Source organism: Acomys minous (genome assembly GCF_964271855.1).
Source record: "Acomys minous genome assembly, chromosome: 10".
NCBI classification, from domain to species: domain Eukaryota; kingdom Metazoa; phylum Chordata; class Mammalia; order Rodentia; family Muridae; genus Acomys; species Acomys minous.
This window is the reverse complement of record NC_140491.1, coordinates 121,160,415-121,187,698: the sequence shown is the minus strand read 5'-3', so window position 1 is coordinate 121,187,698 and position 27,284 is coordinate 121,160,415. Positions and strand designations below refer to the sequence as shown.

The 27,284-nt window shown below is 36.5% G+C and overlaps 2 protein-coding genes across 2 annotated transcripts; one reads left to right on the top strand and one right to left on the bottom strand.

Moving 5' to 3' along the window:
• Positions 1-13,919: 13,919 nt before the first annotated feature.
• Positions 13,920-14,846, top strand: LOC311607388 (olfactory receptor 4P4-like; the record flags this gene model as incomplete). Its single annotated transcript, XM_084799042.1, has 1 exon — positions 13,920-14,846. One exon carries the CDS (start codon positions 13,920-13,922, stop codon positions 14,844-14,846), a length of 927 nt encoding a protein of 308 aa, XP_084655168.1.
• A 9,278-nt stretch (positions 14,847-24,124) lies between these two features.
• LOC311606864 (olfactory receptor 4C11) lies at positions 24,125-25,048 on the bottom strand (the record flags this gene model as incomplete). Its single annotated transcript, XM_084798269.1, has 1 exon — positions 24,125-25,048. One exon carries the CDS (start codon positions 25,046-25,048, stop codon positions 24,125-24,127), a length of 924 nt encoding a protein of 307 aa, XP_084654395.1.
• Between the last annotated feature and the right edge of the window lie 2,236 nt (positions 25,049-27,284).

Genomic DNA, 27,284 nt, shown 5'->3' with positions numbered 1-27,284 from the left:
TTTTCTCTCCTATCTAGTGTTAGGGGGTGAAAGGGTGGAATAATAAGAGTATAGAATGGTGAAAGAAAGAAGACCCACTAGGTAGCGAAAGACCAGCTATAAGGAATATTTCTATTTTTAATGTTATTTTTCCTGGTTTTACTCATAGAAAAAAAGTCAAACATGGATTTTTTTGTTTAAGACTTCTATTACTTTCATTAACTAGCAAAATTAATAACAAAATGTGTATCAATTTTGTTGTACCAGAAACTACAAATTTTCTTGCTCTTTTTTCTTTTCCTCTTTTAAAATTTATTTTTTATTTTTAAGTATATATTTATATTATCCCACACATATAAAATAAACTACCTATAGCAAGAATAATCATGACACAATCAGGAATTATATAAATGTTACACTCTTAGTGTTTTGGTTATTTGTATTTGACAGCCTTGAAGAAAACTTCATCCTTATCTTGGTGCGTCTAAAATTCTCAATGTAAAACATTCTCCATTGCATCTACCATTATCAAGTTAAATCATCTATCTAGACCTAATAATATCTTAACCCCTAAACAAATAAGCTTAGTTGTAAAACTAAGCTACCTGGTCTTCAACTCCATCGAAGACTTAAGAACGTCTTTTTTTTTCTTAAAAAACAAACAACAACAACAACAACAACAAAACAAAAACAAAAAACAAAAACTTTTATTGATTGAGTGTCATATTATGCACCCAAATTCCAAATTAAGACGGATTGTACATACTAAGTTATAAGACTGTGGTTAGAGGGCTTGTGTCATGTGAGTTGTTGCAGGTGACATGAAAACAGAATTCCTGGAAAATAAAATATGACTGAAAGTTAAAAAAACTACTTTTATCCCCATAACCTACATAAATAAACTACTTTTATCCTCATAACCTACATATATCCCAAGCACTTGCAAATCTGATCCTACTCCCTAGATATCTCTCCCCAACCTTCCCCTCACTTATGCCCCCCCCTTCCACTGTCCACTCCCTCCAGGCTCTTCCCACCTCTCATGGAAGTCCCACCTTCCACTTCCTGTCCTTCTGCCCAGCTGATTGGCTAAACAGTGCTTTATTGACAATTGCTACATTCACTCTAGGCATTCCTGCACAGCTACATAGCTCTCCTCTTTCATGCCTTTGGTGCCATCTCTCCCAACTACTGAAGGTGGCAAAGGCAGGAAGGCATCACAGAATAATAGTGGTGAGGCTATATCTCCCATGTTCTCCACCTTGGGATGGTTCACCTGTGCTCACTCCATTAGGGCCAGCTCTATTGTGCTGCTCAGGTGAGGTCCAGGGCTTGCTCTCCCAAGTGCTGCACCCTGAGAGGGCCAGGAATAGCTCTCCTGACCTCATGACCCTGTGGGCAGCTTCTCAACTGCTGAAGTTGAGAAGGATTCGAAGAGGAGGGCATCACCTCTGTGCCTATGCCATCCCATGCAGACAAGTGTTAGAGTCAGCTCTCCTATACACATGCCTTCAGGGTTGGCTAACCCACAGCCCCGGCACCAGGGCCAGCTCCACTGTGCTGCCTGGGTGAGGCACAGTGCTGGCTTGGGTGGGAGGTGGGAGGTGGGAGGTGGGGCCATCTCTCCAGAATGCTGCAACCAGTGAGGGGTGGGGCCAGTTCTTCACAGCCCTTGGACATCCACATGGTTCTCAGTGGCTGCCCCTACCACTGATATACCCTTGTTTCCAGTGGTAATATGAGCAGTGAACATCAATACCAACCCCTGCCTCTGCAAACTCACGGACTCAGACAGGGCCCTCAGCTTCAGCTCCTGCTGGGACCTCATCATGGCTCCAGGTGGCAAGGATGACCACTCACAACAGGCTACTCCCCTATGCCCTCGAGCCTCCAGTTCCATCTCTCTTCACAATGCTCAAGCTGGTCCAGTTTTGTGTCTCTCCAATCTGTCCACCACATATACATTGTGGTGGCTCCTGCTGCAGGCTGGCCGGGTGGCTGGTGGGCCTTTGGGTGACATCCTCCTTCTTCGTTGCATGCTAGAGCAGCAATCAAGTTTGCACAGCCTGACTGTGCACTGTACTGAAGGTCAGGTCTGTGGGTGGCATGGCTGTCCTCAGGTCTCTGCTGATCTTCCTGCTCCCATGCTGTGCTGCCTGGATTTGATTTGATTTGATTTTATGTGTCCTAGGCATACAATCTTAGGCTACTAAGCCAGGCACCAACCTAGAATGAAACAACTGTCATCTGCTTTGCCTCTGACTCATATAAAAACAATACCACCAACAATGTGTCTCTTTGCCTGTTGCCAGGGAGTTTATTCTCCCTTCCCCTTTCAAAATTCCTTTCATTTTTAGTCTTCTTGAGTACTTGGGATTGAGTATAAGCCTTCACTCATGTTGGTCATGGGATCTACCTTGTGATATACCTCCATTGTGATATAGCTCAACCCTAGAATTGCTTTATTCCAAAGCAATTTTGTGTGCATGCTTGTAGAAATCTGTAGAGTCTACAGTGTACTATATTGATATGTGTAGTATATTGTGGAGAGCCACAGATAGCAGTGCCCCTTGCTGCTTCCCCGGCGCAATGCGCCCCCTTTTGCGCATGCGCAGTGAGTAAACCTTATGCGCATGCTCAGTGAGCAAGCCCCTTATGCGCATGCCTGAAGGCATGGCGTGAGGTGGCATGATTCAAACAAGTCATAGCGTCAGGTGGTGTGATCTGACAAGGCATGGCGTGAGGTGGTGTGATCCGAATGCACCAACCAGGAGTGGCAACATGGCAGTTTCTGATAGGACAGGCACACTATAAAGGTTCTGTGGGAGCTTTTCCTGGGGTCACTCCAGGATCTTGAATAAAAACTGCTGCAAGAAGAGTTCCCGGTGTTGGTGTCTTTCCTGCTGGACAGGAGCGGCATCGACATTTTGGTGACCCATACGGGGAATCTCAGAACTTGCGGCAGCCAGGGCAGCTAGCTGGTAAGTTCCCGGTCAGTGGGACATAATTGTTAAGTTCTCAGGCTTTGAGACAATAAAGTTCCGGGGTTCAGACAAAATGGGGAATTAAGTTCCCGGGAGGTAGGACATAACTGTTAAGTTCTCAGGCTTTGAGACAATAAAGTTCCGGGACTCGGACAAAATTGGGAATTATATTTTGGGGAAAGTGAAAGAGGAACAGTTTGAAGGGGACGATTCTGGCCCCGAGGATGAAGAATTAGAGGAGTTGGCTGAACAGCTAGATAGCATTATTATACCAAAAAAGAAGGAGACCAAGATTATGCAGCCGTCAGCTCCTGAACTAGAATCACCTAAATCTCCAGGCGGAATAAGACCCCCGCCCCAAATACCAGGGGGAGGTAGGTCTGCCTGTCCTGAGGTATGGAGGCAATTTCATTTGCAAAATGCCCCTCATTGTTACCCAGTTTTTCAGAATGCACAAGGGAATCGTTATCACGAACCCTTGGATTTTAAAATTGTCCAAAGACTGGCTGAGTCTGTTCGTGCTTATGGCACAACCGCAGCCTTTGTTATGGCGCAGTTGGAATCCCTAGGGAGGTATTGCATGACACCCTCAGATTGGCAAAATTTAGCACGAGCCTGCCTTTCACCTGGCACCTATTTAGATTGGAAAGCTTATTACATTGAGTTCTCAGCTGAGCAGGCAACTGCCAATGCAGCTAACGGACCACCGGCATGGGACCAGGATATGCTTATGGGGCAGGGATGTTTTGCTAACCAACAGACAGGATATCTGGCGCAAGTTTTTGAGCAAATTAATTTTATTGGCACAAGGGCATGGAAAGCCCTTCCTAAACGAGGGGAAGTATCTGGAAATCTCACAAAAATTATTCAAGGAGGCAATGAAATATTTGCCGACTTTGTGGCCAGATTAGTTGATGCCGCTGGAAAGATCTTTGGCGACCCAGATACTGCAATGCCTTTGATAAAACAACTTATTTTTGAGCAATGTACCAAGGAGTGTAGACAAGCTATAAATCCATACAAACATAAATCTTTAGATGTGTGGTTAAAGATCTGCAGAGAGATAGGAGGATCATTATCAAATACAGGATTGGCTGCAGCCATGATGCAGGCAGCCCAGGGAAGGAATAGAAAGAGAATTACTGGTCCTCAAAATTGCTTCAAGTGTGGCAAAGAAGGACATTTCAGACACCAGTGTCCCAGGGGGATTAATCAGAATAGTCAAAATCCTCCTCCACGTACACCTGGCCTCTGTCCCAAATGCAGGAAAGGTCAGAAAAGATATTAATGGTCAACCACTAGCAGCAGGATTTAGGGGAGCATGGCCAAAAAATGGGACATGGGGTCCTCATCCTCAGGGCCCTCAAATATATGGGGCAATGGAGGAGACCAGGGCTCCAGAACAGTGGCCTAGTCTGCGTTCTCCCATAGAATGGCAACGCCCCGGAGAGCTACTAGAGGGAGTGCAGGCCTCGACCTCTGTTCCACCACCAGACTCGTACTGACCCCACAAATGAGGCCTCAGTTGGTAGCCACTGATTTCACTGGCCCTCTACCAAAAGACACAGTGGGACTACTAATTGGCCATAGTTCTACTACATTGCAAGGCCTTATTAACATTCTGGGCTCCATGACACAGCCTGAGTATAGGTAGAGAATCTTGTCGGGTTTTCCAAAACATACAACTGCAATTTTCCCAAGAATCTTCACCACCAATGTTTCGTTAACAAAAGAGATTTCACCTGATACAGAAAATATGGGCTTTCCCCTTAAAGGAAGCTTATGTTTTCAGATTATTAACTTGTCTAGCAGTCTCTCCCAGTATCTTGCAGGTAACTGGAGCAGAAGCCTGGATAGTCCCCTGCAGGAACTGCGTCTCTCCATGATGTACATCAATTCTACACGAACTGACGTCTCCATGGTCTCTGGGCTGTCGCAGTGGTTCCAGAACACCTTCTCTCATCGGCAGGAAGGATGCAGATGTCACATCCAGCATGCTGAGAGGATTGAATCCTGTCAGATTTGATCCAGTGTCAGTGTCTGGCTTTTTGTTCTGAAAACATAATTTCTCACAAGCATTATACAGTTCTAACATTATAACTGTATAAGGTGTGTGTATGGGTGGATTTTAACCTCAATGTATCTCTGGGAGTTATATTTTAGTCTTCTGAAAAAACAGCATGCACGTTTAAAAGCTGAATAATCTCTCCAACCATGTAAGTACCTTCTTAGAGTCTATTACTTCTGGACCTACAGAGAACGTAAGGCCCCCATGTTTCGCTACGGGCAAATGAGGGCTTTTATCTGATGAACTTTTTCAAAATCCCTGGGATGTCATCAACACTTTCCTCTCCCTTGAAAGAGAAATGTTTTCATGTGTAGACAACACTGTTACCCCTGAGAAGAACCCATTATTCAGTAGCATTTGCTTTCTATATGAGCATTTTCCTACATCACTTATTGTTTACAAGAGCAAATGAAATAAACATCTTAAGGAAGCCAGTCTAGGAAAGTGCAAACTTACTTGACAAAGATACAAGCCATATCAGGAAATAATAGGAGTTAGCTAGTATAGGGATGAGGCCAATGAGAATTTCAGTATGGCTGTAAGTTCTGAAGGTTTTCAGAGATGTCAGAATACATGCCTAGGGAGAAAGAAATTGACATGCAACACCCCAAAGTGATGAAAATGTGTATTACTGCATTTCCCTTGCTTGTCCATAGAAAATAATGAAATGAACCCTGATTCCCTCAGACTGTGGCTTTATTTAGAAAGAATGCCTACAGAGATAATAATGCTGAAACAAGCCTTCATGAAAATCCTTGTATAAAGGGAAATTAAGGCATATAGATCGGCACACATGGAGAATTCCATATGCAAATGATGACAGATTGAAATGGTGCTTTTATGAACCAAAGAACATCCACATATGCCAATGAACTCCTAGGCTGTAGGAGATGAATAGAACAAATTCTCCTCAGAGTTCTGAGCAGGAATCAACCCCACTGGCAGTGTGAACTCAAACTTTAGCCTGCAGAACTGTGAGAAAATAAGTTCCTATCCAATATGCCACCCAGCTTGTGGTACTCAAGTACACCCTAGGGAACACATTGGAAAAAATATTTTGAGATCCTAAGAGATGGCACTTGCTATCACATATAGGTGGACAGTCATATTATTTTCCTATTTTGGCTATAAGAAAGTAATAGCAATTTGGTAAAGTAAAGCACATGCATTTATTATGTAAGTTTCACATAGTCTTGATGGTAAAATATTTTGGCAGAGATCAAGTTCAAGTTTTATTTGTTGCCATTTGCCCAGCCTTGTCAAATTACTTCCTTGTACCTCTTTGGAAACACTAAATATCATACCATTCATTAAATAAAAATGTATACATTAAGTAAAACTTTCTTGTAAAATCCAAACACAAAATCTTATTGCAATGGGTGTTTAAAGTTATAACTTTTACTTCTGAAAGCATACAATTTAAAGAATTTCCTAAAAAGCAAGAAAAAATAACATTAATTTCATTCAGTAAGATGTTTGTTAAAAATGCAGGAGCTGATCTTCTTCCACTCAGTAAACAGGAGTAGTGGTTAAATGGTGGTACATTTACACAGTAGAATACTGCTCAGGCATTGAAAACATGTAAATCATGAAATTTGCAAGCAAATATGTGGAAATATAAAAGATCATCCTGATGAGGTAACCCAGACCCAGAAAGACACACATGCTTTGTACTCACTTATAAGAGGACTTTAGCCACTTAGTACCGAATAAGCACATTACAATGAATAGACCTAAAGGAGATAAAGAAAAAGGAGGACTGCCAGGGTCCTTCCCTGAGATGAGGGAAGGGCTTGAAGAAGGTTGGATGCTATGAGGTAAGGATTGGGGATCAGGAGGAGTTTACAACTTGACTGACTGGCAGAGTGCTTCTTCATTTATACAGAACTCAGTAGGCAGGGTTAGATGACCTTTGTTTTGGAACAATGGTCATATCATTTTTGTGCCCAAAGATGTGTTTTAACTTCCACTTGGTCATAAGTTTAGCTATCATTGATAAACTGTGACAGAATGGAGTTACCTTTTACAATTATTTTCCCTCATCAACTCATAGCCCAACTTTCAACAATATTGAAGTTTCAAGAGCATATTTTGTCAAAACTTGACAGCTGTTCTCAGGCTGGTCACTCTTGAGGCTTCAAGGGCATGAGACAGAAAGGAAATCTCCAAGCCAGCCTGGGAAGATGGTTATGTCCCAAGCATGCATTATCAACTTTTAATAGTCAGAGTGCAAATTTTCACCAGGCCCAAGAAAAATCTTCAAGGAAATGTTTGCTGAAGTTATTATTCAATTTCTTCCATAATAAAGTTTCTATTTTATATATTTGTAGAATTTATTTATATATCTAATCTTGGTATTCTTTGTTCCTTAGTCATATGATACCATAGTGGCTCCGTATAAGTTAACATTTTCTAGGAAAGGAAGGTCTTAATATTTTATTCTTTTATCATTAATCCACACCATCCTTTGTTTATCATTCTAGGGAAGAGGCTTTTAATTTGATCTGCTGCTAACTTCTTTAGCCTGTAGCTGGATATTGTTTACCTTTATAAGTTTACTTTGTTTTAATTATCTTGTTCCTGAGTAAGGAACATCCAGGGACTGATGTGCCAAAGAGTATCTTTGAGTCAGATAATTATTTGATAATTATTTGAATCACAGCTTCCAAGGCATAAGGAAGACCTTCAAGCAGGACCAGATAAAGATATCTAAAAGTGGGAGGGCTAGTATGATCAAAAGAAAGGGCATAAATGAGTGATAAGAAATTTTTGTCAATCCAATACCCCCAGCTTGTACAAAATAATAAAAGCCTCCAAGCATCTAACACATAGAGATCAAGACCAAAAGTTGGAAGATTTACAACAGCAATTGTACCTCTCAGCTCAACTTTGCTGGAGCTTTGTCAAACAGCTGTGCTGGCTTTATGACTTTCACTGTTCCCATTAGATACGGCTATTCCAGAGGACTCAAGGGAAGATGTTTAAATTTCACTCAGAAGGGCAAAATAGAATAGACAGAGGTAATGAGTAAAGTGAGGGAACAAGAAAGAAGAGGGAGCACAGAAAGAAATAAGGGTGGAGTTGACACCTCTGGAGAACAGAAGTGGAAGAACAAAAGGCACGCAAACAGAAGAGAAGCTCTGGGCAGGGGCATGTCTGTGACAAACTGAAGACCTAAGTAGAAGAGGTCTTTGGGAGGATATGAAGGGGACTGTATCTGAGACTCCTAGTAGCAGAGGCCATAGAGACTGAAGAGGCCACCTTTTAACTATACAAGACTCCTAATGGGGGGAGGAGAACACCAACCCACCCACAAAAACTTTCCCCAAACTTACCCTGCCTCTACGACGTGCAAGGATAAAGTCAGAACAGACAGAGCAATAATTGGGGGGAATGTTCAACCAATGTCTGGCCCAAACCAAGACCCATCAAATAGAAGAGATCAAATCTCTGACACTGTTGTTGATACTCTGCTCTGCTTGCAGTCAGGAGGCTATCAGAGTTGTCCTCTGGGAGGCTCCATCCAGCACCAGTTCGAAACATGCTCAGATTCACAGCCAAACATTGGATGAAACATACAGAGTATAGTAAAAGAGTCAGGGGAAGTATAAAAGGATCTGGTGGTCACAAGATCCCCACAAAAAGATCAACAGAACCAACTAATCACGGCTCAGAGAGACCTGTGGAGCCTGAAGCACCAAAGTCTGTACTGTAGACTGTACCTACACCCACTACACAGATGCAGCTGATGGGCAGCTCAGGCTTTATGTGGGTCCTCTAGTAAGGGGAACGGGGGCGGTCTCTGAAATAGAGTCTGTTACCTACTATTTGATCACTTCGCCTGATTAGATTGCCTTGCCAGCCCTCAGGGGAAGAGGACAAACTCAGTCCTGATGAGAAGTGATGAGCTAGTGTGGGTGCATAGGGGAGTTCTACTTTTCCAAGGATTAGGGGAGGGGAGATGAGGGAGGGTGGGACTGGTAGGAGAGGTAGCAGTGGGCTACAACTGGGATGTAAAGTGAATAAATAAGTACATTAATTCAAAAACTACAGGGATCTAAGGTGTGCTGGGAGTGGGAGAAATGGTCTTCTCCAAAGAAGACTATTACCAACTGGTTATCTATTATCTCATGGTCAGCCATGGATACGTAAATACAAGTAACTACACAGAGTAGTTTATGTTTATGTATTTAGGAATATATACGCTCATATATCATATACAAATACATATTCATTTTGACAGTTAATGAAAAAAGGCCATAAATCTGATAAAGCACAAGAATGGGTATATGGGAGGAAAGGGAGAATGGTGTAATTACACTCTCAAATAAGAGAAATCAGTAAAGAGAAAAAAATCAAGAAAACAATAATATAAAACAATGAAATAAAAGATATAAAATGAAAAAGATCAAATGATCTGAAAAAATTAGGTATTGTACATCTGATGAGAAAACTTGGAGCAAGGAATGACACTGTAAGAGGGGCATCTTATGAAGAATTTGAAATAGACGCATTTATGTTTTACTCTAATCATATCAAGAAAAAGACAAACTAGCTTACTATTAATAGATTTCAAGCCTTTATAATTAGGACGACCATCAATCAATAATATATGCGTAAAGATTTTTCCTATGTAGACAGTGATAAATGTTTTAGAATGCTTCTTCCCTTCACATAAATGCTGCAGTATGCTGTGTTGTATATCTAAACAATGTAAAATGTTTTAAAAGTCAACCTGAAAATCTAAATATGGTACTGAAAATCACATGAGGTTCCTTTTGACAGATTAATTCAGGAATGTCCCTAGGGAGAGTCAGTGGGGCAGCATCCAAGTCTCTCCAGTGCCCTTAAGCTCTCTTCTGGTGGACTCCTGCTGCTCCAAAGCTTGGAGCCCTACAGTCTGGACTTGGCATTCACCATCACAGAGAAGGAAGGAAGGTAATGGGCTCCCATGTATATCACATTACTCACGTGAATTTGACATGCCTCTCAGTCTCATTCTTAGTACTGGCAGAGTAAGTTTTAAAGACATCATTTATTTTAATGACAATTTGATAGCAATACACAGAGAATACTGATTATTTGACTTCATTTTTATAACCTCTTGAAATATCTACTTGTTATTTCATGTTAAAATATACTTCTTAAATTTATTGTCATAAACTAAAGAATTACAGACAATTTCAAATGCTGATAGAAATCAGCAAACATTTGCAGTGTAAGTTTTGTTATTTAACTTTATCTCACCTTTCTTTCTTTTGCCTTAAAAATACTGTCTAAATAAAAGTCATAGAATTCTTTATCCTTATTTTCGTTCTTTACAGCAGAATTATAATTTTCATGAACTATATATTGTGAAAAGTATAGCTGCTTGAAAATTGCTTTCCATAACCTTAAATTTTTTCATTTATATCCTAAATTCACATTTTAATAGTTTGGTAGAAAATTTTAGAGGATGTATTCCAACAGAATTTCATTTATTCTTCATATATTATTTATTTATTTTTTAGAGTTGTAAAGAGGGGAAAGGAAAACTTCAGGTGAAGTTTCTTTTTTTTTTTAGGTTCAACTTTCTTTTTAAAAATTTTCTCTCTAACACGTATGCACATGTATACATTTATATTATTACACATATATACAATGAATTCCATAGAGCAAGAAGAACCAGGAAACACTCAAGAATTATATAAATTATATAGTGTTTTGGCTATTTGTATTTGGCAAATTTGAAGAAAACATCTCAATTCTCTGATGGGGTTGAAGACCAGATAGTTTAGTTTTACAATTAATCTTAGTTGTTCAGGAGTTAAGATGTTTTTAGGTCTAGATAGATGTTTTAAGTTGATAGAGATGAGATGATAGATATTTACTTATATTCAGAATTTAAGGTCACCAGGATAGGAAGTCTTAATTTTAAATTATGAATATTATAGAATATGCTTTTAATGACTTGAGATATATAAGTAATGATGAAATCAAACATTTGAAATAGTATAAACAGGTAATTTAAAGAACAATAAGCAAATATACATAATAAATCCCACAAATTTCTAAATAACCAAATAAATGTCATAATACAGAGAGTAAAGTGCTATTTAGACCACACTTGTTTGGTCTAATTATTTTACACGCTAAGGGGGATTTTCTTTTGTAGGTATTAGATTTGGGGTTCTTATGTAAATCTATTACCTGATTTTGGTTTTTCCATCCATGGTCTCAGGTTTTACTATGTTCTTTGTATTTTTATTAACAAAAGAGCTTTTCTAAGAAGTAGTTGTCAAAATGGGTTATGACTTATATAGAAATCCACATTTGGGGATATATTAAAATCACTGAAGAAAACATATCCTCAGAACTTTTCTTGGGTATTTAGTGTGTATACTTTCTACCCTGTGGTAGAAAATATTAGATAGTATTAATTTACATGAGAAAAATCAAAGCTTAGAGTTATATAACAACAGATAAAAGCCAATTTCATGCACAGTCACAGTGCTGGTCTGTCTTCCTCAGCGACATAACTTGAGATTGTGCCATAGAAGTTAATTGGTAAACTTATTACTGAAGAAAACAATTTATTGAAGAGAAAAAGTTTCACCCAAACTGTAACAGTCTGATGCTGGTTTTTTTTCCTTTAATTTTTTAAAATCCACAATATCAACTTTAGATTTAAGAAATTTTGCGGTTTTTTAAATTGCATTTTATTTAAATATTATTAAATATTTAAAAGTGCAAAAGGATTTAGTTTTCTTCATCCTGAAATGGAAAAATAGTGGTATTTGTTTAAATGTGGGTGCTGATAAAATGTGTTCTTTGTGTCCTTATGTGGACTATTTCTTCTGTCATTCATTCTTGGGCTGGAGTGTACCTACTTAGACTTATACCATGTGTGACAATTTACAGATTATAATGCTTAGGCTGTTCCTTCCACAGCTACATTTACCTTAGTAAAGGAGGAAATTATATATTAAATAATAAATAAATGAGAGCTCCAAGTTTTTGCAGAATTTCAATAAAAGATTGTGATTTTTTTCTTTATTGATCTAAATTCCCCTTGATATACAATGCATTTTTCTGAGGCCATATTAAACGATGTAGTTAGCATGTTCAGTTAAACAAGTTAGGAAACTCTCTCTGGTAAGAAAATCAGCAAAAAGTTTGATTATAATATCCTTTGATCATCACCTCCTTTATTCCTTAGATGTAACCATGTCATTCTACACCTTTTAAAATACATTTATGAATACTCAAGTACTCATAGAAATTAGTTGTGTATGGCTTTTTCCCTAGCTATTATTAGACTTGTGTCATCTTTGAGACTCCTTATGTTTTATGCTTGCAGTACATGGTTCTCCTTACTGTCATACAGATCCAGCTAAGATCTGGTTTGTATTCCACAGTGAACAATGTATTATGCTCTATTTCTGCTTTGTTATTTTTTGCATTTAGATTTTTTCCTCTTTTCAAATGTTCACAAAGTTGCAATGAACATTCTTTTGAATGTTTAAGAGGTCCATTTAACAGGGTAAATATTTATTCCCTAGTCTATCAATACATTTTGTTTTAGAAAACATTTTAAGTTATATGTGTGCAATGCTAACAACTCAGAGTAATGTGACATTTATGTTTAATTTGCATTTTTGATTTTAGATTAGCAACTGGACCTTATTTCATGTGACACTTTCAGAGACTTGGGGAATAATTGGGTAAGAGTGTATTAACTTGAGATCAATGAATGGAGTTTGAATCAATCTATAAAATGCTATCAAATCCATAATATCTTTTTGTGTCAAATGTGCTTTTCCTGAGGATTTACTTTTATTGCTATACTATGCAAAAGGTATTGATCTATCACTGTTCTAACTCTTTGTAGTATAGTGACATTTCCATTCAAGAGTAAGGTTGGTGAATTAATTTACTCTTATAAAGATGTCTTGAATTGAGTATTTGTGTGACATGTTTTAGACCAGTTACTACAGTTACAGAAAATAAATATGTAAAGAAGGAAATATTCTATATTATTTTCACTTACATATTTTAGGCTATATCAACATGTAGAGCATCTAGTAGAGTAAAAACATGTGGTTCAATTTTAAGATAAAAGTTGTTGAAACAGATGATATGAGGCGCTCCTCTGTATGTACTTTGTGTTTCTGCAGGTGCTAACTTCCAAGATGATGCCAGTATGTGAGTAAATTATGATACCTTATGAGACTCCAGGTCAGACCGGAAAAGAAACTGGGAAACAAGTGAAATCTAGGAACTCATAGTCTCTCTGGAACCCAGAAAGAAGCCACCCTCTTCTCCAAAGCTTTGCCAGCTGTTCTTTATCACCTATCTTATTTATTTATTTCTTTGGTAGGCGTCAATGGTGCTTCTGAGATTGCTGTGAAGATCCTCAATAACTTGACATATTGTATCCACTGACATAGAGTGCTAACACACATTTTCAGAATTCAGTAATTGTAGTCATTATGAAGGACTGAGAATTATGATAACATTCTCACGTTTGGGGAAAATCACAATTTCGTGCTATAAATATGTGAACTTGAATTTCAATTTTCATCTTAGAGTATGTGTTTAACTTTTAAATTATCTACCTTGCTTTTACTGAGTGTAAAATTTTGGATTTTCCTCAAGCAACTAAAATTAATTTATAATTTACACTCTAATTAATTTATTAGTATCACTCTTGTGCATCCGTTCTAGTATCCATACATCTTAGTAATTGCTCTACTTATAGTAACAGATTTACACTTGAAGTATCTTAAACAGCCAGGACATCTATTCATTGGTTTAAAAATGACTTGCAAAATAAATCAAAGACCTTGAAAGACAAATGGTTTGAGCACAGTATCCTCTCCCTCTATAAAATCAATCACACAGAAGCAATGGGATATGGAAACCTCACAGAATTTATCTTACTGGGACTATTCCATAATGAGGATGTCAAGGCATTGTGTTCTGTGCTGTTCTTGCTTTGCTATCTTGCAATTCTCTGTGGAAACCTGGTCATTCTTCTCACAGTCAGGGGCAGCCATCTTAGTGAGCAGCCAATGTATTTTTTTCTCAGCTACCTGGCCTTCATGGATGTCTGCTTCACTTCCACAGTGGCCCCTAAATTGATCATAGACTTACTGATACAGTGTAACACTATCTCTTACAATGGCTGCATATCACAAATGTTTTATGCCCACTTCTTTGGTGCCACTGAGATATTTATCTTGGTGGTCATGGCCTATGATCGCTATGTAGCCATTTGCAGACCCCTTTACTACATGGTCATCATGAACAGACAGGTATGTTACATCCTTGTGATAGCCTCAGTTGCTGGTGCTTTAATACACTCACTTGTACATGTATTGGTTATTATTAGACTTCCTTTCTGTGGCTCCAATGAAGTAGACCACTACTTCTGTGACATATTCCCCTTACTGAAATTAGCCTGCACTGACACAAGAGTCCTAGTTATTGTAATCATTATCACCACAGGCGTGCTGTCCATTTTGACCTTTGTTGCCTTGGTCATTTCATACATCATCATTTTGTCCATCTTGAGGACCCGGTCATCCAAGGGCCGCCGCAAAGCCCTTTCTACCTGTGGCTCACACATCACTGTTGTTTTCATGTTCTTCTTACCACTCATATTTACCTATGTCCCAATGGGTGATTCTGTTGGGAACGACAAGGTGTTTGCCCTGTTTTACACCATGATTGCCCCCTTGTTCAACCCTATTATCTACACACTGAGGAATACAGACATGAAGAATGCCATGAGGAAGGTATGGTTTCAAGACAAAGTGTTTGACCGAAGTTGAAGCCTCTGATGGTGAAACTTTTTTCTAAATCTTGTCATCTACACAATAAATGTGAGCAATACAGCAAAATAGCAAGGCAGCACATGGACAACGAAAGTTGCAAGCTTTGAAGAAATAAAGATCCCTTGTCATAGAGACTATGTACATGAGCGAATCAATTAAGTCTTTTCCATTTTAGATAAATTGAACTTATTTTGCCCTTCATGGTCCTAAACATGATGGCTATTATTATGTTATTATTTGTGCAATTTAGAAACTGTATAGTTTGGTAATCTTACTCTACTTTGGGAAATTGATATTTTGTCAGAGATACCTGTTATAGATAGAGAAGTCCTATCGACAAACTTTCTGGCTCTTCTACTATCGATAACAAAATAAATGTGGAACCTCCCCCTCCACACACACTGTATTTGGCCCATGGGTGTCCCCCTTATTCACCTTATGCTTTACAATCAGATTGGTCAGACTTTATTGTAGTGGATGTAAACATGTTTTGATTTTTACCCCAAGAATGAGATGTGAAACAAACTTGTGTGAGGGTGTGCGGTGCTGGTCTGTTGAAAACAGACATTTGAGAGAACACGTGGTGTTTGTCCACTATAAGAGGAACTACTTCTTGTGGGGGAATGGTCTTTGCCAACGGATAAATATCTTAGTACAGACTCAGAGGATATATATATTCTTGGCTTTTTGGTCCTGGCATCATTTCCTATCATTTGGATGTTCATCTCTCTGCTTCAAGATGCTCATAAAAAGAAATACTCAAAAAAAAAAAAAAAAAAAAAAAAAAAAAAAAAAGAAATACTCCCTAGAACCTTCAAGGCTAAAGATTTTGGCTGTTGCTCTGGATTCTGGCTGCTGCCGGTTTCAGTCACATTTGCTGAATTGCTCCTTTGCTTTTTAATGAGTCTGCTGAAATCCTGACTATGAAGAGTGAATTACTTCAAGGGCCTGACTCTAAAAAGGTCTACCTCTCCTGTTCCCACTAAGCTCTTCTCTCCTATCTAGGGTTGATGAGTTGGAAGGGAGGTATATGCATTAAAGAAGCCCAAATGAAGTAGGTTTGAAAAAGTTCAAAGCCTACACTTTATGGACATAGCTTCTAATATTATTAGGAGACACAATCACATGGCAAACTCCTTGATCCCCTGGCTTTCACAATCCTTTTTCCTCTCTTCTGCAATATTGCCTGAGCCTTAGTTGCTAGAATATTTTGTAGATATGTCCATTGAGACTAGGATCCACAACTGTGCATTTTCATTGGTTGTTGGTTTCTATAGGGGTCTGTATCTTTTGCAAAGAGAAATTTACTTGTTGAGGTGTGATGAATACATTTATCTGTTGGTATAAGGACAAGTGATAATATTGTTTTTAGGGACTGTGATTGTTACGTAAATTAGTGGTTGTAGATTCTCTTCCAATAACCATGACCTCACTAGGACTAAGTTGTTAGATAGCTTTCCAGTACCAGGTTTGATTTCCATCTTGTTAAGTAGGTCTAAAGTTCAATGAAATGGTAGTTACTACCAAGGTCTTTGTGTCATTATTACACCTTAGGTCTATCATGCCATGCTTATGGTCAATGTGGTGTATAGGTTGCACATCTGAGTAAGACTTTGTTTCCTTCCTCCTTTGGGAGTGGGAGAGTGATATTATACTCCCCACCAGAAGCATAACAATTGGTTGTCCAAAGCCAAATGGTGATCTCCAAAAAAAACTTGCATACAAGTAACAGTTTATGAACTGAACAAGATACATGTTAGATTCACACACACACACACACAAACACATGTGTTTGTGTGTGTGTAGTGCCAAAAGATATAATGAATTTAAATAAAGAATACAAGGAAGGGGGATATGGGAGCTTACAAAAAGAAAGTGGAAGGGAGAAATGTAATTATAATACAATCTAAAAATTCCTGTATTTGTACATTTTAACTCTTTAAACAATTTTGTTTCTAAAAATTGTTCAATGCTGTGATAGTTATATTCATTGCTTTATTTGATATGTAGAATTATTCTTCCTTATAGGATTATTTTTCGTTATTTTAAAGATTTATGGAGATGGCTTCAAATGTGTCAAAAAAGTCACTAGGCAAAATGTCCTCATTTCTACCACAGACAGAACTCTGCCTCAAAATGGACAAGTTTGGATGCAGGCAAAGTCTACGGCCAAACTCTACCAAGACAGGGTAAGCAAGTTCTCAATAGTCCCTGCCTCGCAAATCAGATATATTGGGCCAGAAGGCTAAAGATGATCCTCCAACATAATAGTGAGTTTTGGGTGACTATTGAGGTAGCAAAGAGTCTCTATCTTCTCATTTGGAAAGCTACTAACCTGCTCTCCTGGTATACTCAGGTAATCAGGTTTATTCCTTCTCTAGTCTCTGATGGTATTGAAGACCAGATAGTTTAGTTTTACAATGGAGCTTAGTTGTTTAGGGTTTAAGATGTTTTTAGGTCTAGATAGATATTTTACGTTGATAATGATGAGATATGATGGATAGTGATTTACATTCAGAATTTTAGATGCACCAAGATAGGAAAGATGTTTTCTTCAAGGGTGCCAAATACAAATAGCCAAAATACTAAGAATGTGTCATGATTCTTCTTTATATATATATATGTGTGTGTGTGTGTATATATATATATATATATATATGTATGTATGTACATATATATACATATATATGTAAAAAATAAAAACAATTAATAAAAAAGGAAAAAGGATTATTTTTTTAGTTGTTTTGTTAATTTTATTATGCTTAACTTTCAGTGTAAAACAAGGACAAGTGTCAGGCTGGGTAATTGTGCTCATATAATGACTTTAAGCTTTCTCTGATACCAAAATAATTCTGCCATCTTTGATCTCATCTTGCCTCATTTATCCCATCCCAGTCACTGGGATGGGTCCCCAGCCCTAGGCATCTGGCCACTACCATTGACCTAGCTGCCATTCCACATTCTACAGATACTATTTTGGGACAGAACGCAAAGACTGAGTGTCTCATCTCCCGTGTGCCAGGCACGAATTTACCGTCAGAAGTGGATGTCTCGTGTGCTCACTTTATCTAGTTAGATTAAGTCACAAATTAGTCAAGAGATAATCTTTCCTTTGTGTTGGAGTCACGACCATCAAGTGTTGTTGGATTTCTTCCTGAGTTAACAGTCATGAAAATTAGAAGCTTGTTGCTCCAAGCAGTAGAAGGCCCAAAGCATTCAAAGCCAGAGACAGAATTCTCTAGGTTCTCAAGCAAGAAGCATATTGCTCTGGGCTATTAGTATTAATGGCTTAGCATTTAATATGAATTTTAAAATCCTCCATCTTCAGATGCTGAGGACCCTTGAAATTTATAGCTCTATGGAACTCTATCAATAAGCTTTGCAACCATAGCTGCAAGTAGTCTCTTTTATTTTCTTTAAAATCAGTTTTCTACATTCTCTGATATGATCACTCCCTGAGCTTTTCTGCTGCATCCAAGCCTTGGAAATATGTGTGGGTATAACTTCTGAAATAACTCTCATGCTTCTTTCTAGTTTTTGTAATTGAGTAACTATAGCTGAAAGACAAGCATTTAATGTGTTTTCAGTGTTACTGGCTCAACTTCCTCCATATTTTTTCTATTTTAATTATTTTTTATTTTTGATATTATAATTTCATAATTTTTCCCAACCATTTTCTCTAGAACTTTCAAAATATTCATGATTCATTAATAATTACTATATATAATCATATATAGGTATATTCTTTCTTATGTGTGTAAACATAATTTGTATAATGTTACTTATTTGAATGTCTTAAGGGCTAACCATTTGGTATTGGATAACCAATTGGTGTGCTCTTACACGGTCCAGACTCAGTATTCCTTAGTTCTCTGTAGGTCTTTATGTTGAATTGAGGACTTCTGGACTTCCACATGCATGTTAGCTTGTTTATAATACCTGTTGCTTTATTAAGCTAATGTTTAGGCAGTCATGTTTGCCTGAGACTCATTGAGGTAGCTTCTGACATTGTTAGGGGACCCAGAGTTACAGCAAACATCATGATCTTATAGCATAATCTTTCTGCCCAGGGTTTCAACCTGATCCCTTTTTGATCATAAGCTTCAGAATTTTTATTGTATAAAAACACAATAGGTAATAAATGGCTTTTCAGGAGCTTCAATTAAGACTTGTAACACTCGGTCTAGTAGATACAAAATAAAATTCGTATTAACATAAAAACAATGGAAACCAGTCTCTTCAGGAGGATAATGGTATGTTTATGCCTCTCTCTCTCTCTCTCTCTCTCTCTCTCTCTCTCTCTCTTGTTTTATGATCAATTAAGATGTATTTGCTCAGCTACTTTAGCCAATATGCCTTTCATACTAGACTGGCTGGCCAGCTCAGCATAGCAATTTTCTGGGTTGAAACATGTTCCCTCTTGGAGGAATAAGGGAAGACCATGAGGTTCAGAAAATGAACCACTCACAGATCTTTGGAACTTCTTTAAACTAAAGAGATTCATCAAGTGCTCCCCTTAAGATTATGGGAACAGTGAATGATTACTGGAGGAGGTGACAAGTTGACCAACCAAGCTGTATTGAAGAGATTACCCAACCTGCCACTCTCTACGTGCCACTCTCCTGGATCTTATCTCACAGTCAGTGTGCTTTCCAATGACACAAGTACACTTCAGTCATTCTGTAAACAGCCCATCACCCATACTGTAAACTATCTCAGTATATGCCGATGAACTTTGCTGGAATAATTACCGTGGTCTGTTGCTACTGATTCCTTGCTTAAGGTGAATAGACACTTGATCACAATGCCCCAGAAAAGTTTCAAAGCCTTACACAATGCCCATCATATGAAGGAGTCCTCTTATCTCCACCTCTGAAGTGCTTGATTACAGAACTCGGCCACTATGTCACCCTCTCAAAAGTATGGTTCTGAAGGCTTGAATTCAGGTCTTCATATTTGTGTAACAAGCTCTTTATTGGTCTTCTCAATGTGAAGGAATACATTTTAATGCAATAATTTTATTTATCTTAACATATATTTATACTATACATACTAGCCTATTTTATATGAACAATAGATATGTATGTGAACAAATATATATATATGTGTATGTTGCACATATGAACTCAGAGAGACTGTGGCTATATGCACTGGTCCTGCATAGATTCAAGCCAGATGAGGTTCAGTGCTGGGCTAGGAAAGTTCACACAGAATCTCACCCTAACCAAAAAGCTATTTACAATCATCTTGCTTGCAAAAGATATTTTAGTTTTCCCCAATGGGGTGTCATTGGTTATATAAGCCACACTTCAGGGTAGGCCCCATTCCTGGAAGTAATTGGCCAACACAAAATAAACTTAATAGTATTTTGGTAGACTTTTTGTCTCATATTCCATTTCTTGGACATTTGTTTGGTCTTATTGTTCTTTTGATTATATATTTTGGTTTTAGATTTAGTGTTTTTGTGGGATATGTGTGTGTCCATGGGTGTGTGTGTGTGTACTTGCATGTGCATATGAGTGTGCATGTATGTGTGTTTGTTGTTTTTGTTTGTTCACTTTTGAAAGAGAAAGGAAAAGAAACAGTTGAGTTAGTTGGGTAGGGCAATGGGAAAGGTCTTGGAGGAACTGGGATAGGAGAAAAGTAAAAAAAAAAAAGAATAAAGTATATAATTTAAAATATGAAACATACTATCACTTCACACAAGTATTAGCTATAATTTATTTAATTATTCTGTGATTACTGCATTAACAATGCTATTTCACATGAGATAAAGCTGACTCACAGAAGTTAAGTATCTCGTAAGGTTATATATCTTCCCTTGGGCACTGTGGCTCACATATATCTATACATGCATACACACAAATAAAATAATTAAAAGAAAAATTATAACAGATATGAAAATTAAACTACTAATTTAGATATCTATGCCTTGTACCTGGAAAATCTTTATTTAAAATTTTATGGGATAGAGAGTCTCTAGATATACAAAACTGAAAGATTTGACACCAGAATTCTCCTATAGAAAATTCCCATAAATGGAAGTAGAGAGATGGCACAGCAGTTAAGAATTCTTGCTGCCCTTATGGAAGACAAAAAATGGTTCCCAGCACTTACAAGGTTGTTTACAGCTGTCTTTAACTCCAGCTGCAGGACATCTGACACTCTCACCTTATTTATGCTAAGATCCAACATGTGTGTAGTGTACTCGCATGCAAGGAAACTTTGATACATATAAAAATTAGGAGACAAAAACGTTACTCATGTATTAATTGCTGGAATTTAGCTAACCAAAAAAATTGGAGAGAAGAACAATTCCTACCAGAGGCATTTTAGTACACTGAAGGTGGACAGAGTTACTTCAATGTTTTCATATATAAATATCTTCATGCTCAACTATTTATATAAGGAAATGTTGAAGAAAAATGCATCCTCATTATTTAGTTAGATAATTAATTTCAATTGTAAGTCAATAGACTGTTATAAACAGTTCGTGTAGTTAGAGGTTAAATGGAGAACTCCTAAGATGGTTGCATGTATCTGAGTGCTAGCATTTTTTATACTTGTATCTGATCATCAGTAACTGTGTAAAAACAATGTAAACCAGACCTATTCCAGAGTTATAGTAAGGTGATGGAATGATAATGATAATGTAATGATAGTTTCTGGAAATTAATAAAATTTTTAAAAGAGAGAAACAGGAAAGACTAATATTTTCAGTTTAACATTCATTCTAATTATTAATGAGATCCTTTGAGTTTAAAAATCTTATCCTATTAATATATTCTAATGGAGTTATTAATGAAAAATATGAATTTACTTTATTTTACTTCGAAAATTCTATTTTTGACAAAAATGTCACACATTAAATTTCCATTTTAACATTCTTCATTGTATTCAATCTTCTTTAATCCTCATGACAAATGAACAAAACAGGAAGTAATATCAGTTTTGATTCACTTGTGAGATGAGAAACTAAGATCACTATTGCCTGATTAGAAACTTAGGAATATAATCTTGTGCATATTAGAGAGGACTAAAGCCAGAAGGTCATTCATCACAGCAAAGCATTTACCACTGAGTCATAGTCTTATCCTAGACTGTAGACTAAAGCATCACAACACACACACACACACACACACACACACACACACACACACACACACACCATAATGTTAAAATAAATAAATGCAATTAACAATCATTCTACCAATGTTTCTAATTTTCTCTGTTTTTTGATTGTTTGAAAAACATTTTAAAAGAAATGACTTCTGATTAAAAAGCAAATTATACCAAAACCTGATTCTGGGGCTGCACAGAGGCATGTCTGCACTGGCTTGTCTGAGGTCCTACCTTCAGTCCAAGATATAGAAACAATAAAATGAAAAGCCTCTTAGTGTCTGGAACTTTATAACAAAACAATCACAAGTAATTATTTTCTTAGTTTTATATTTTTTCATATGTAAAATTTAAAATAACTAAGTAACTCACTTTGATTGAGTTACAGATATGATAATTTAAAATATATTTTGGCACAGTGAACTACAAATCCCTAAAATACAAAAATATTTAGAATTCATAGCTATTTCTCTCAATCACTTATGAAGTTGTACAATAACTCTAAAATTGTCCTTCAGGTGGATATGCTACCAAAGCATTTTAAATATAAAGTTTTACTTTATTTTTCCTGTTTTAAATTAACAACTAGTAATTTGGAAATTCAGAAGACTTTGTGGTTTCCCACCTAAACAGCTTTTTCTTTTACTTTCAAGTGCTGATTTCTTTACTGACCTTCTGTTTGATCCTTTTCATTCCACAGTTCCCACCTTCAATTATGTTTCCCAGAACTTGGATGTGTGTATGTCTGGATGTGTGCAGATGTTTTGTAACAAATTAAACAAAGATTGACTTATATTTCCACTGTTTGTTACAATTATTTGCCCCCCACCGCCTTATGATAGACAAATCAACTTTTGGAAACTAGTGCAAACACTGAACTTAAGAAGTCTTGATAACACAAAGATATGAATGCACAAATATTTTACATTGTTTTATTAAATTTGCTGCAAGTTTCATCTTCAATGGGAGACATGGTTGAAAATAGTAACGCTTTTCTGTTTGTTAATGAAGAGCAAGAGTGAGATAAAATAAAATCTGCTATTATTCAAGTTGACATGCAATTAAATAAAACAAAATAAACAAATATTAAAAGTTCATATTATACTTCAGCGATATTCTAACTGTGGTGCACAAACTAATTTTCTATAAGGTTTGGATGTAGAGATTTTTAATATCTTACGTATAGAATCATTTTAAAGGAATCCTTCAAACAGAAACTAGAGGCAGAATGGAGATTATCACCTTCATACACTGTCTCAGTAAATATGCTAAGTAAGTAATGATGAGAAAGCTGAAAACTTCAATGGAAATGGACATTAAAGGAAGAAAAATTGGATAATTATTCTACAGGAGTTTGAACAGTTGTAATAAACACCTGTCTATTTATCAAATGTATGTGTTTGCATATGGTTGTGATAAAATTTAAAGGAAGCTTTGCTAAATTTAAACATTCAAGGGGAAAAAGACCCCAGGCATAAGTTTTCAGAGAAGCTACAAGGATGCTTCCAGAAAACCAACCAACCAACCAACGAATAAAACGGAAAGAAATTCTAATGTACTAGATTTTTTTGTGTGTAAAGGTGGGCACTTTTAAAAGCTGGAGACTGCCTGCTTAGAAAGAAGAATTTAGTAGAAAGACTACTGATGCACAATTTTATGAATTAACCTATGCTATGTCTAGTAATGACACAAAATATTATACCTAGAGATTTATTATAGCCATTCATCAGGAATATTTTTAAGGATAATAATTGGTAAATACATATTTTATTGAATAGGGGAAAATTACAATTTGAATTTTAATTCTTTCTTATTTTTACTGGTAGCTACAAATCAATGCCTTCAAGTCTATCTATTGTATTTTCCAGATACCATGTATTAATCTTTTCAAAATGCCCTTTTCCTGTCTAGTGACAGTAGTAAAATATCTGTCTGATTGTATTTAATTTATTTAAAAATATTTGTTTATTCTCTACATAGCTATTTCAATCAACATTTCTCAATGTATATTCAGAAGATAATAGAGGAATATAGTTTTCTTTTTTCTTTAATTTTTCTCTTTTTTTTTATTTAACCAGGAGTATTAAAAACTGAGAAAGTTTATGTTATAACATATAGCTACAACATTCAGGCATGGTAATATTTGATTTATGGACTTATTCAGTCATTATTTTAACATGCCATAGCTTTTTCATAGCAGTTTTTACTTCTGCATTTCTTAATGTATAGATTAGTGGGTTAAGAAAGGGTGTTCCAATGGTATAAAATACTGCTACCATTTTGTCCATAGGAAAAGTAGTTGGTGGTCGCGCATATATAAATATGCAGGGCCCGAAGAATAAGATAACCACTATTATATGAGAAGTGCAGGTCGAGAGTGCTTTTTTCCTTCCTTCTGCGCTATGGTTTCTAAGAGAGTGTAAAATGACAAAATATGAGATCATCAAAATTATAAAACTACTTGAGCAAATTGCACCACTGTTAGACACTAACAGCAGGTTTATCATATATGTGTCCATGCAGGCAAGTTTCAGCAAGGGCTGCAAGTCACAGCAGTAATGGTCAATCAAATTGGGCCCACAGAATGGAAGTCTCAAGGCCAAAACAATCTGAGCAGTGGAATGTATAAAAGAGCCTATCCAGGCAAGAATAATTAAGATGACACAGACCTGCCGGCTCATGATGACTGGGTAACGCAAGGGTTTACAGATGGCCACATAGCGGTCAACAGCCATGAGAATGAGGACAAATATCTCCATACAGCCAAATAAATGCAGAGCAAAGACTTGTGTCATGCATTCATTGTAAGAAATGATGTTCTTTGTAGAAATGGCATCTACAATGAGTCTGGGGGCTGTGGAGGTTGAAAAGCAGGAATCAGCAAAGGACAAATAAAACAGGAAGAAATACATGGGACTCCCAAGTGTCCGGCTGAACTTGATTGTCACGATAATGAGTGTATTCCCCACCACAGTCCCCATATAGAAAATTAAGAATATTATAAACACCATTTTCTGCTTCAGGGGATCCTGTGTCAACCCTAACAGTATGAATTCAGTGACACTCCTGTTCTGCTGCATTGTATAAGCCCGTGAGAAGAATCACATGCCTGAAATAATCTGAAAAAGAGAAATGAAAAGTATGAAATGCATGCCAAATTTGCAGGTTCAATAAGATCTTTCCTTGGCTTACTTTTTTTTCTGAAAATATCAATTTCATACTTACTAAATAGGCTATACATTCAAATAATGAAAGAGCCAATATGTTTAAAAATAAACACTAAATTTGTAGGTGCAGTTAGAATAGGTATCTTTCTGAGTGATATGTGCCTTTTTGGTTTTAGCAAGATCTATTCAAATTTAGTATATTGACAACATTAAAAATTTATTTTGCATGTTTATATGCTTTTTTATTTGAACCCTGTAGCTGCACAAGAAGAAAATTACATGCTTTATATTTGGAACATTAAGGCAATGGTTATTTAAATATGTGAGACAGCCAAATGAGTAGTAATGAATGTAAAATTTTATCTTTGAAGAATAGCCTTGTCTGTCTATTCCACAATAAGTAAGATTTAATTACCTTTCCAAATTTAATCTGTTCTGCTTAAATATGTCTCAAACTTTTATTAGAAACATAGATGTGAGTATTCAGGAATTAAGTCAGAACTTTCCTTAATTTTCAGTACATTACTGAAATTTTGATGTAATTCACATTATACTTACTATGGAGTATTTCATGCACTAACACACATATATGTTTTTTGGGTACTATATAATTATTTCAGTTAACTTATAACATGTATGTATATTCTAATGGTAGCAAAATCAAAACCAAATTTATCAAAATAGTAAATGTATTTATCAAATATACACATATAAACCATTTTTCAAAGAAATACCTTCTCTGGTTTAGTAGATTTATATGAAACATAAAGTTTTACCTCTTCTGATATATATTCAGATTCCAGATGGAAAGCTTAACATAACAGTGCTTTCAGACAATGTCTTTTAAACAATGGTGGTTAAAAATATTTGAGAAAGTTAAAGTCACATTTGTTTGTGATGTGAGATCAAATGCCATGCTTGTAATGTGTAAACGAGGCTGCAGTATCGGTACACAGATGCAGAAAGCAGAAAGCCACTTACTCTAGGTATAACAACTCACAGGAACAGAAAATCTCTGCATCCATTTAAACAGAAGCAAAAGTCAGAAAGAACTTGAAAGTCACAAACAGCACGACTGTATTAAAATAAACCTATGAAGACTCACTTTGGGAGATCGTTGGTCATATTGGATTGTCACTGGCCCATCATGTATCCTCAGTTGTAGATAGGAAGCTTTGTGTCATTTTTAAGATGAAATGAATCTCTGGAAATACCATAGATGAGTCAGCTGTGAAGATTGATCTGAAACTCAGTATGCTTTAAATACTTCATACACAATTACCTGGTAGATGTTAACTGAAGGCTCACTCACATTGTTGGATGTATTCCAACAGCCCTCTTTGTGAGGTGTCTTAACAAACAAAAAGTTTGGGGTTGAATCAATTAAAGTAAATATGTATCAATTCCTATCATTGTGGATAGGTCTAGTTCAGTAGGCAAACTTGCAAATTTGCACAGTATATATAATTATTAAAAATATTCATTCATATGAATTATAGGCAAATGGATATACTGTAAGACAGATGAAGTGGTACTTATTTGTAATTATAGCACTTGTGATGCCATGACAAGAGGACGCAAAATTGAGGCCAATCTTGGCTAAACCTGAGACTTTTAAAAACAATAACGTACAAATAATTATAAACATGCTGACATGAAGAAACTTCATAGGATTAACCAATGCTCTATAGACAGATAATAATCATGTTCTAAGATGTTTTATACTTAGCTGCCACCAAGAAAATGTATGTTTCTATTGTACTTCCATTCATGGCTAAATCATAACATTTCATAAGAAATTTTCTAGAAAATCCAATATGGATACTATTTTTAAAATCTACAGTATTCTGTTATTATTAACCTAAAGTTACTTAATAGTGCCCATACATGTGTTTAATTTTTATTTTATCACTTTAGATTGCAAAGCACTTCTTCAATAAAGTTTCTAGATGTCTTGTACTTCAAAAGTGCATGTCATGTATTAGACAATAGCCATGACATTAGTATGATTAACCTGCTGCAGGTGGGAAACATGATTAATTTAATATAAATCTTACCTATTGGGTAAGAGATTATGTAAGATTATATATAATGAGAAAAAATGCCAAAACATTGGGATATAACCTAATAGTATAGACTATGTATCACA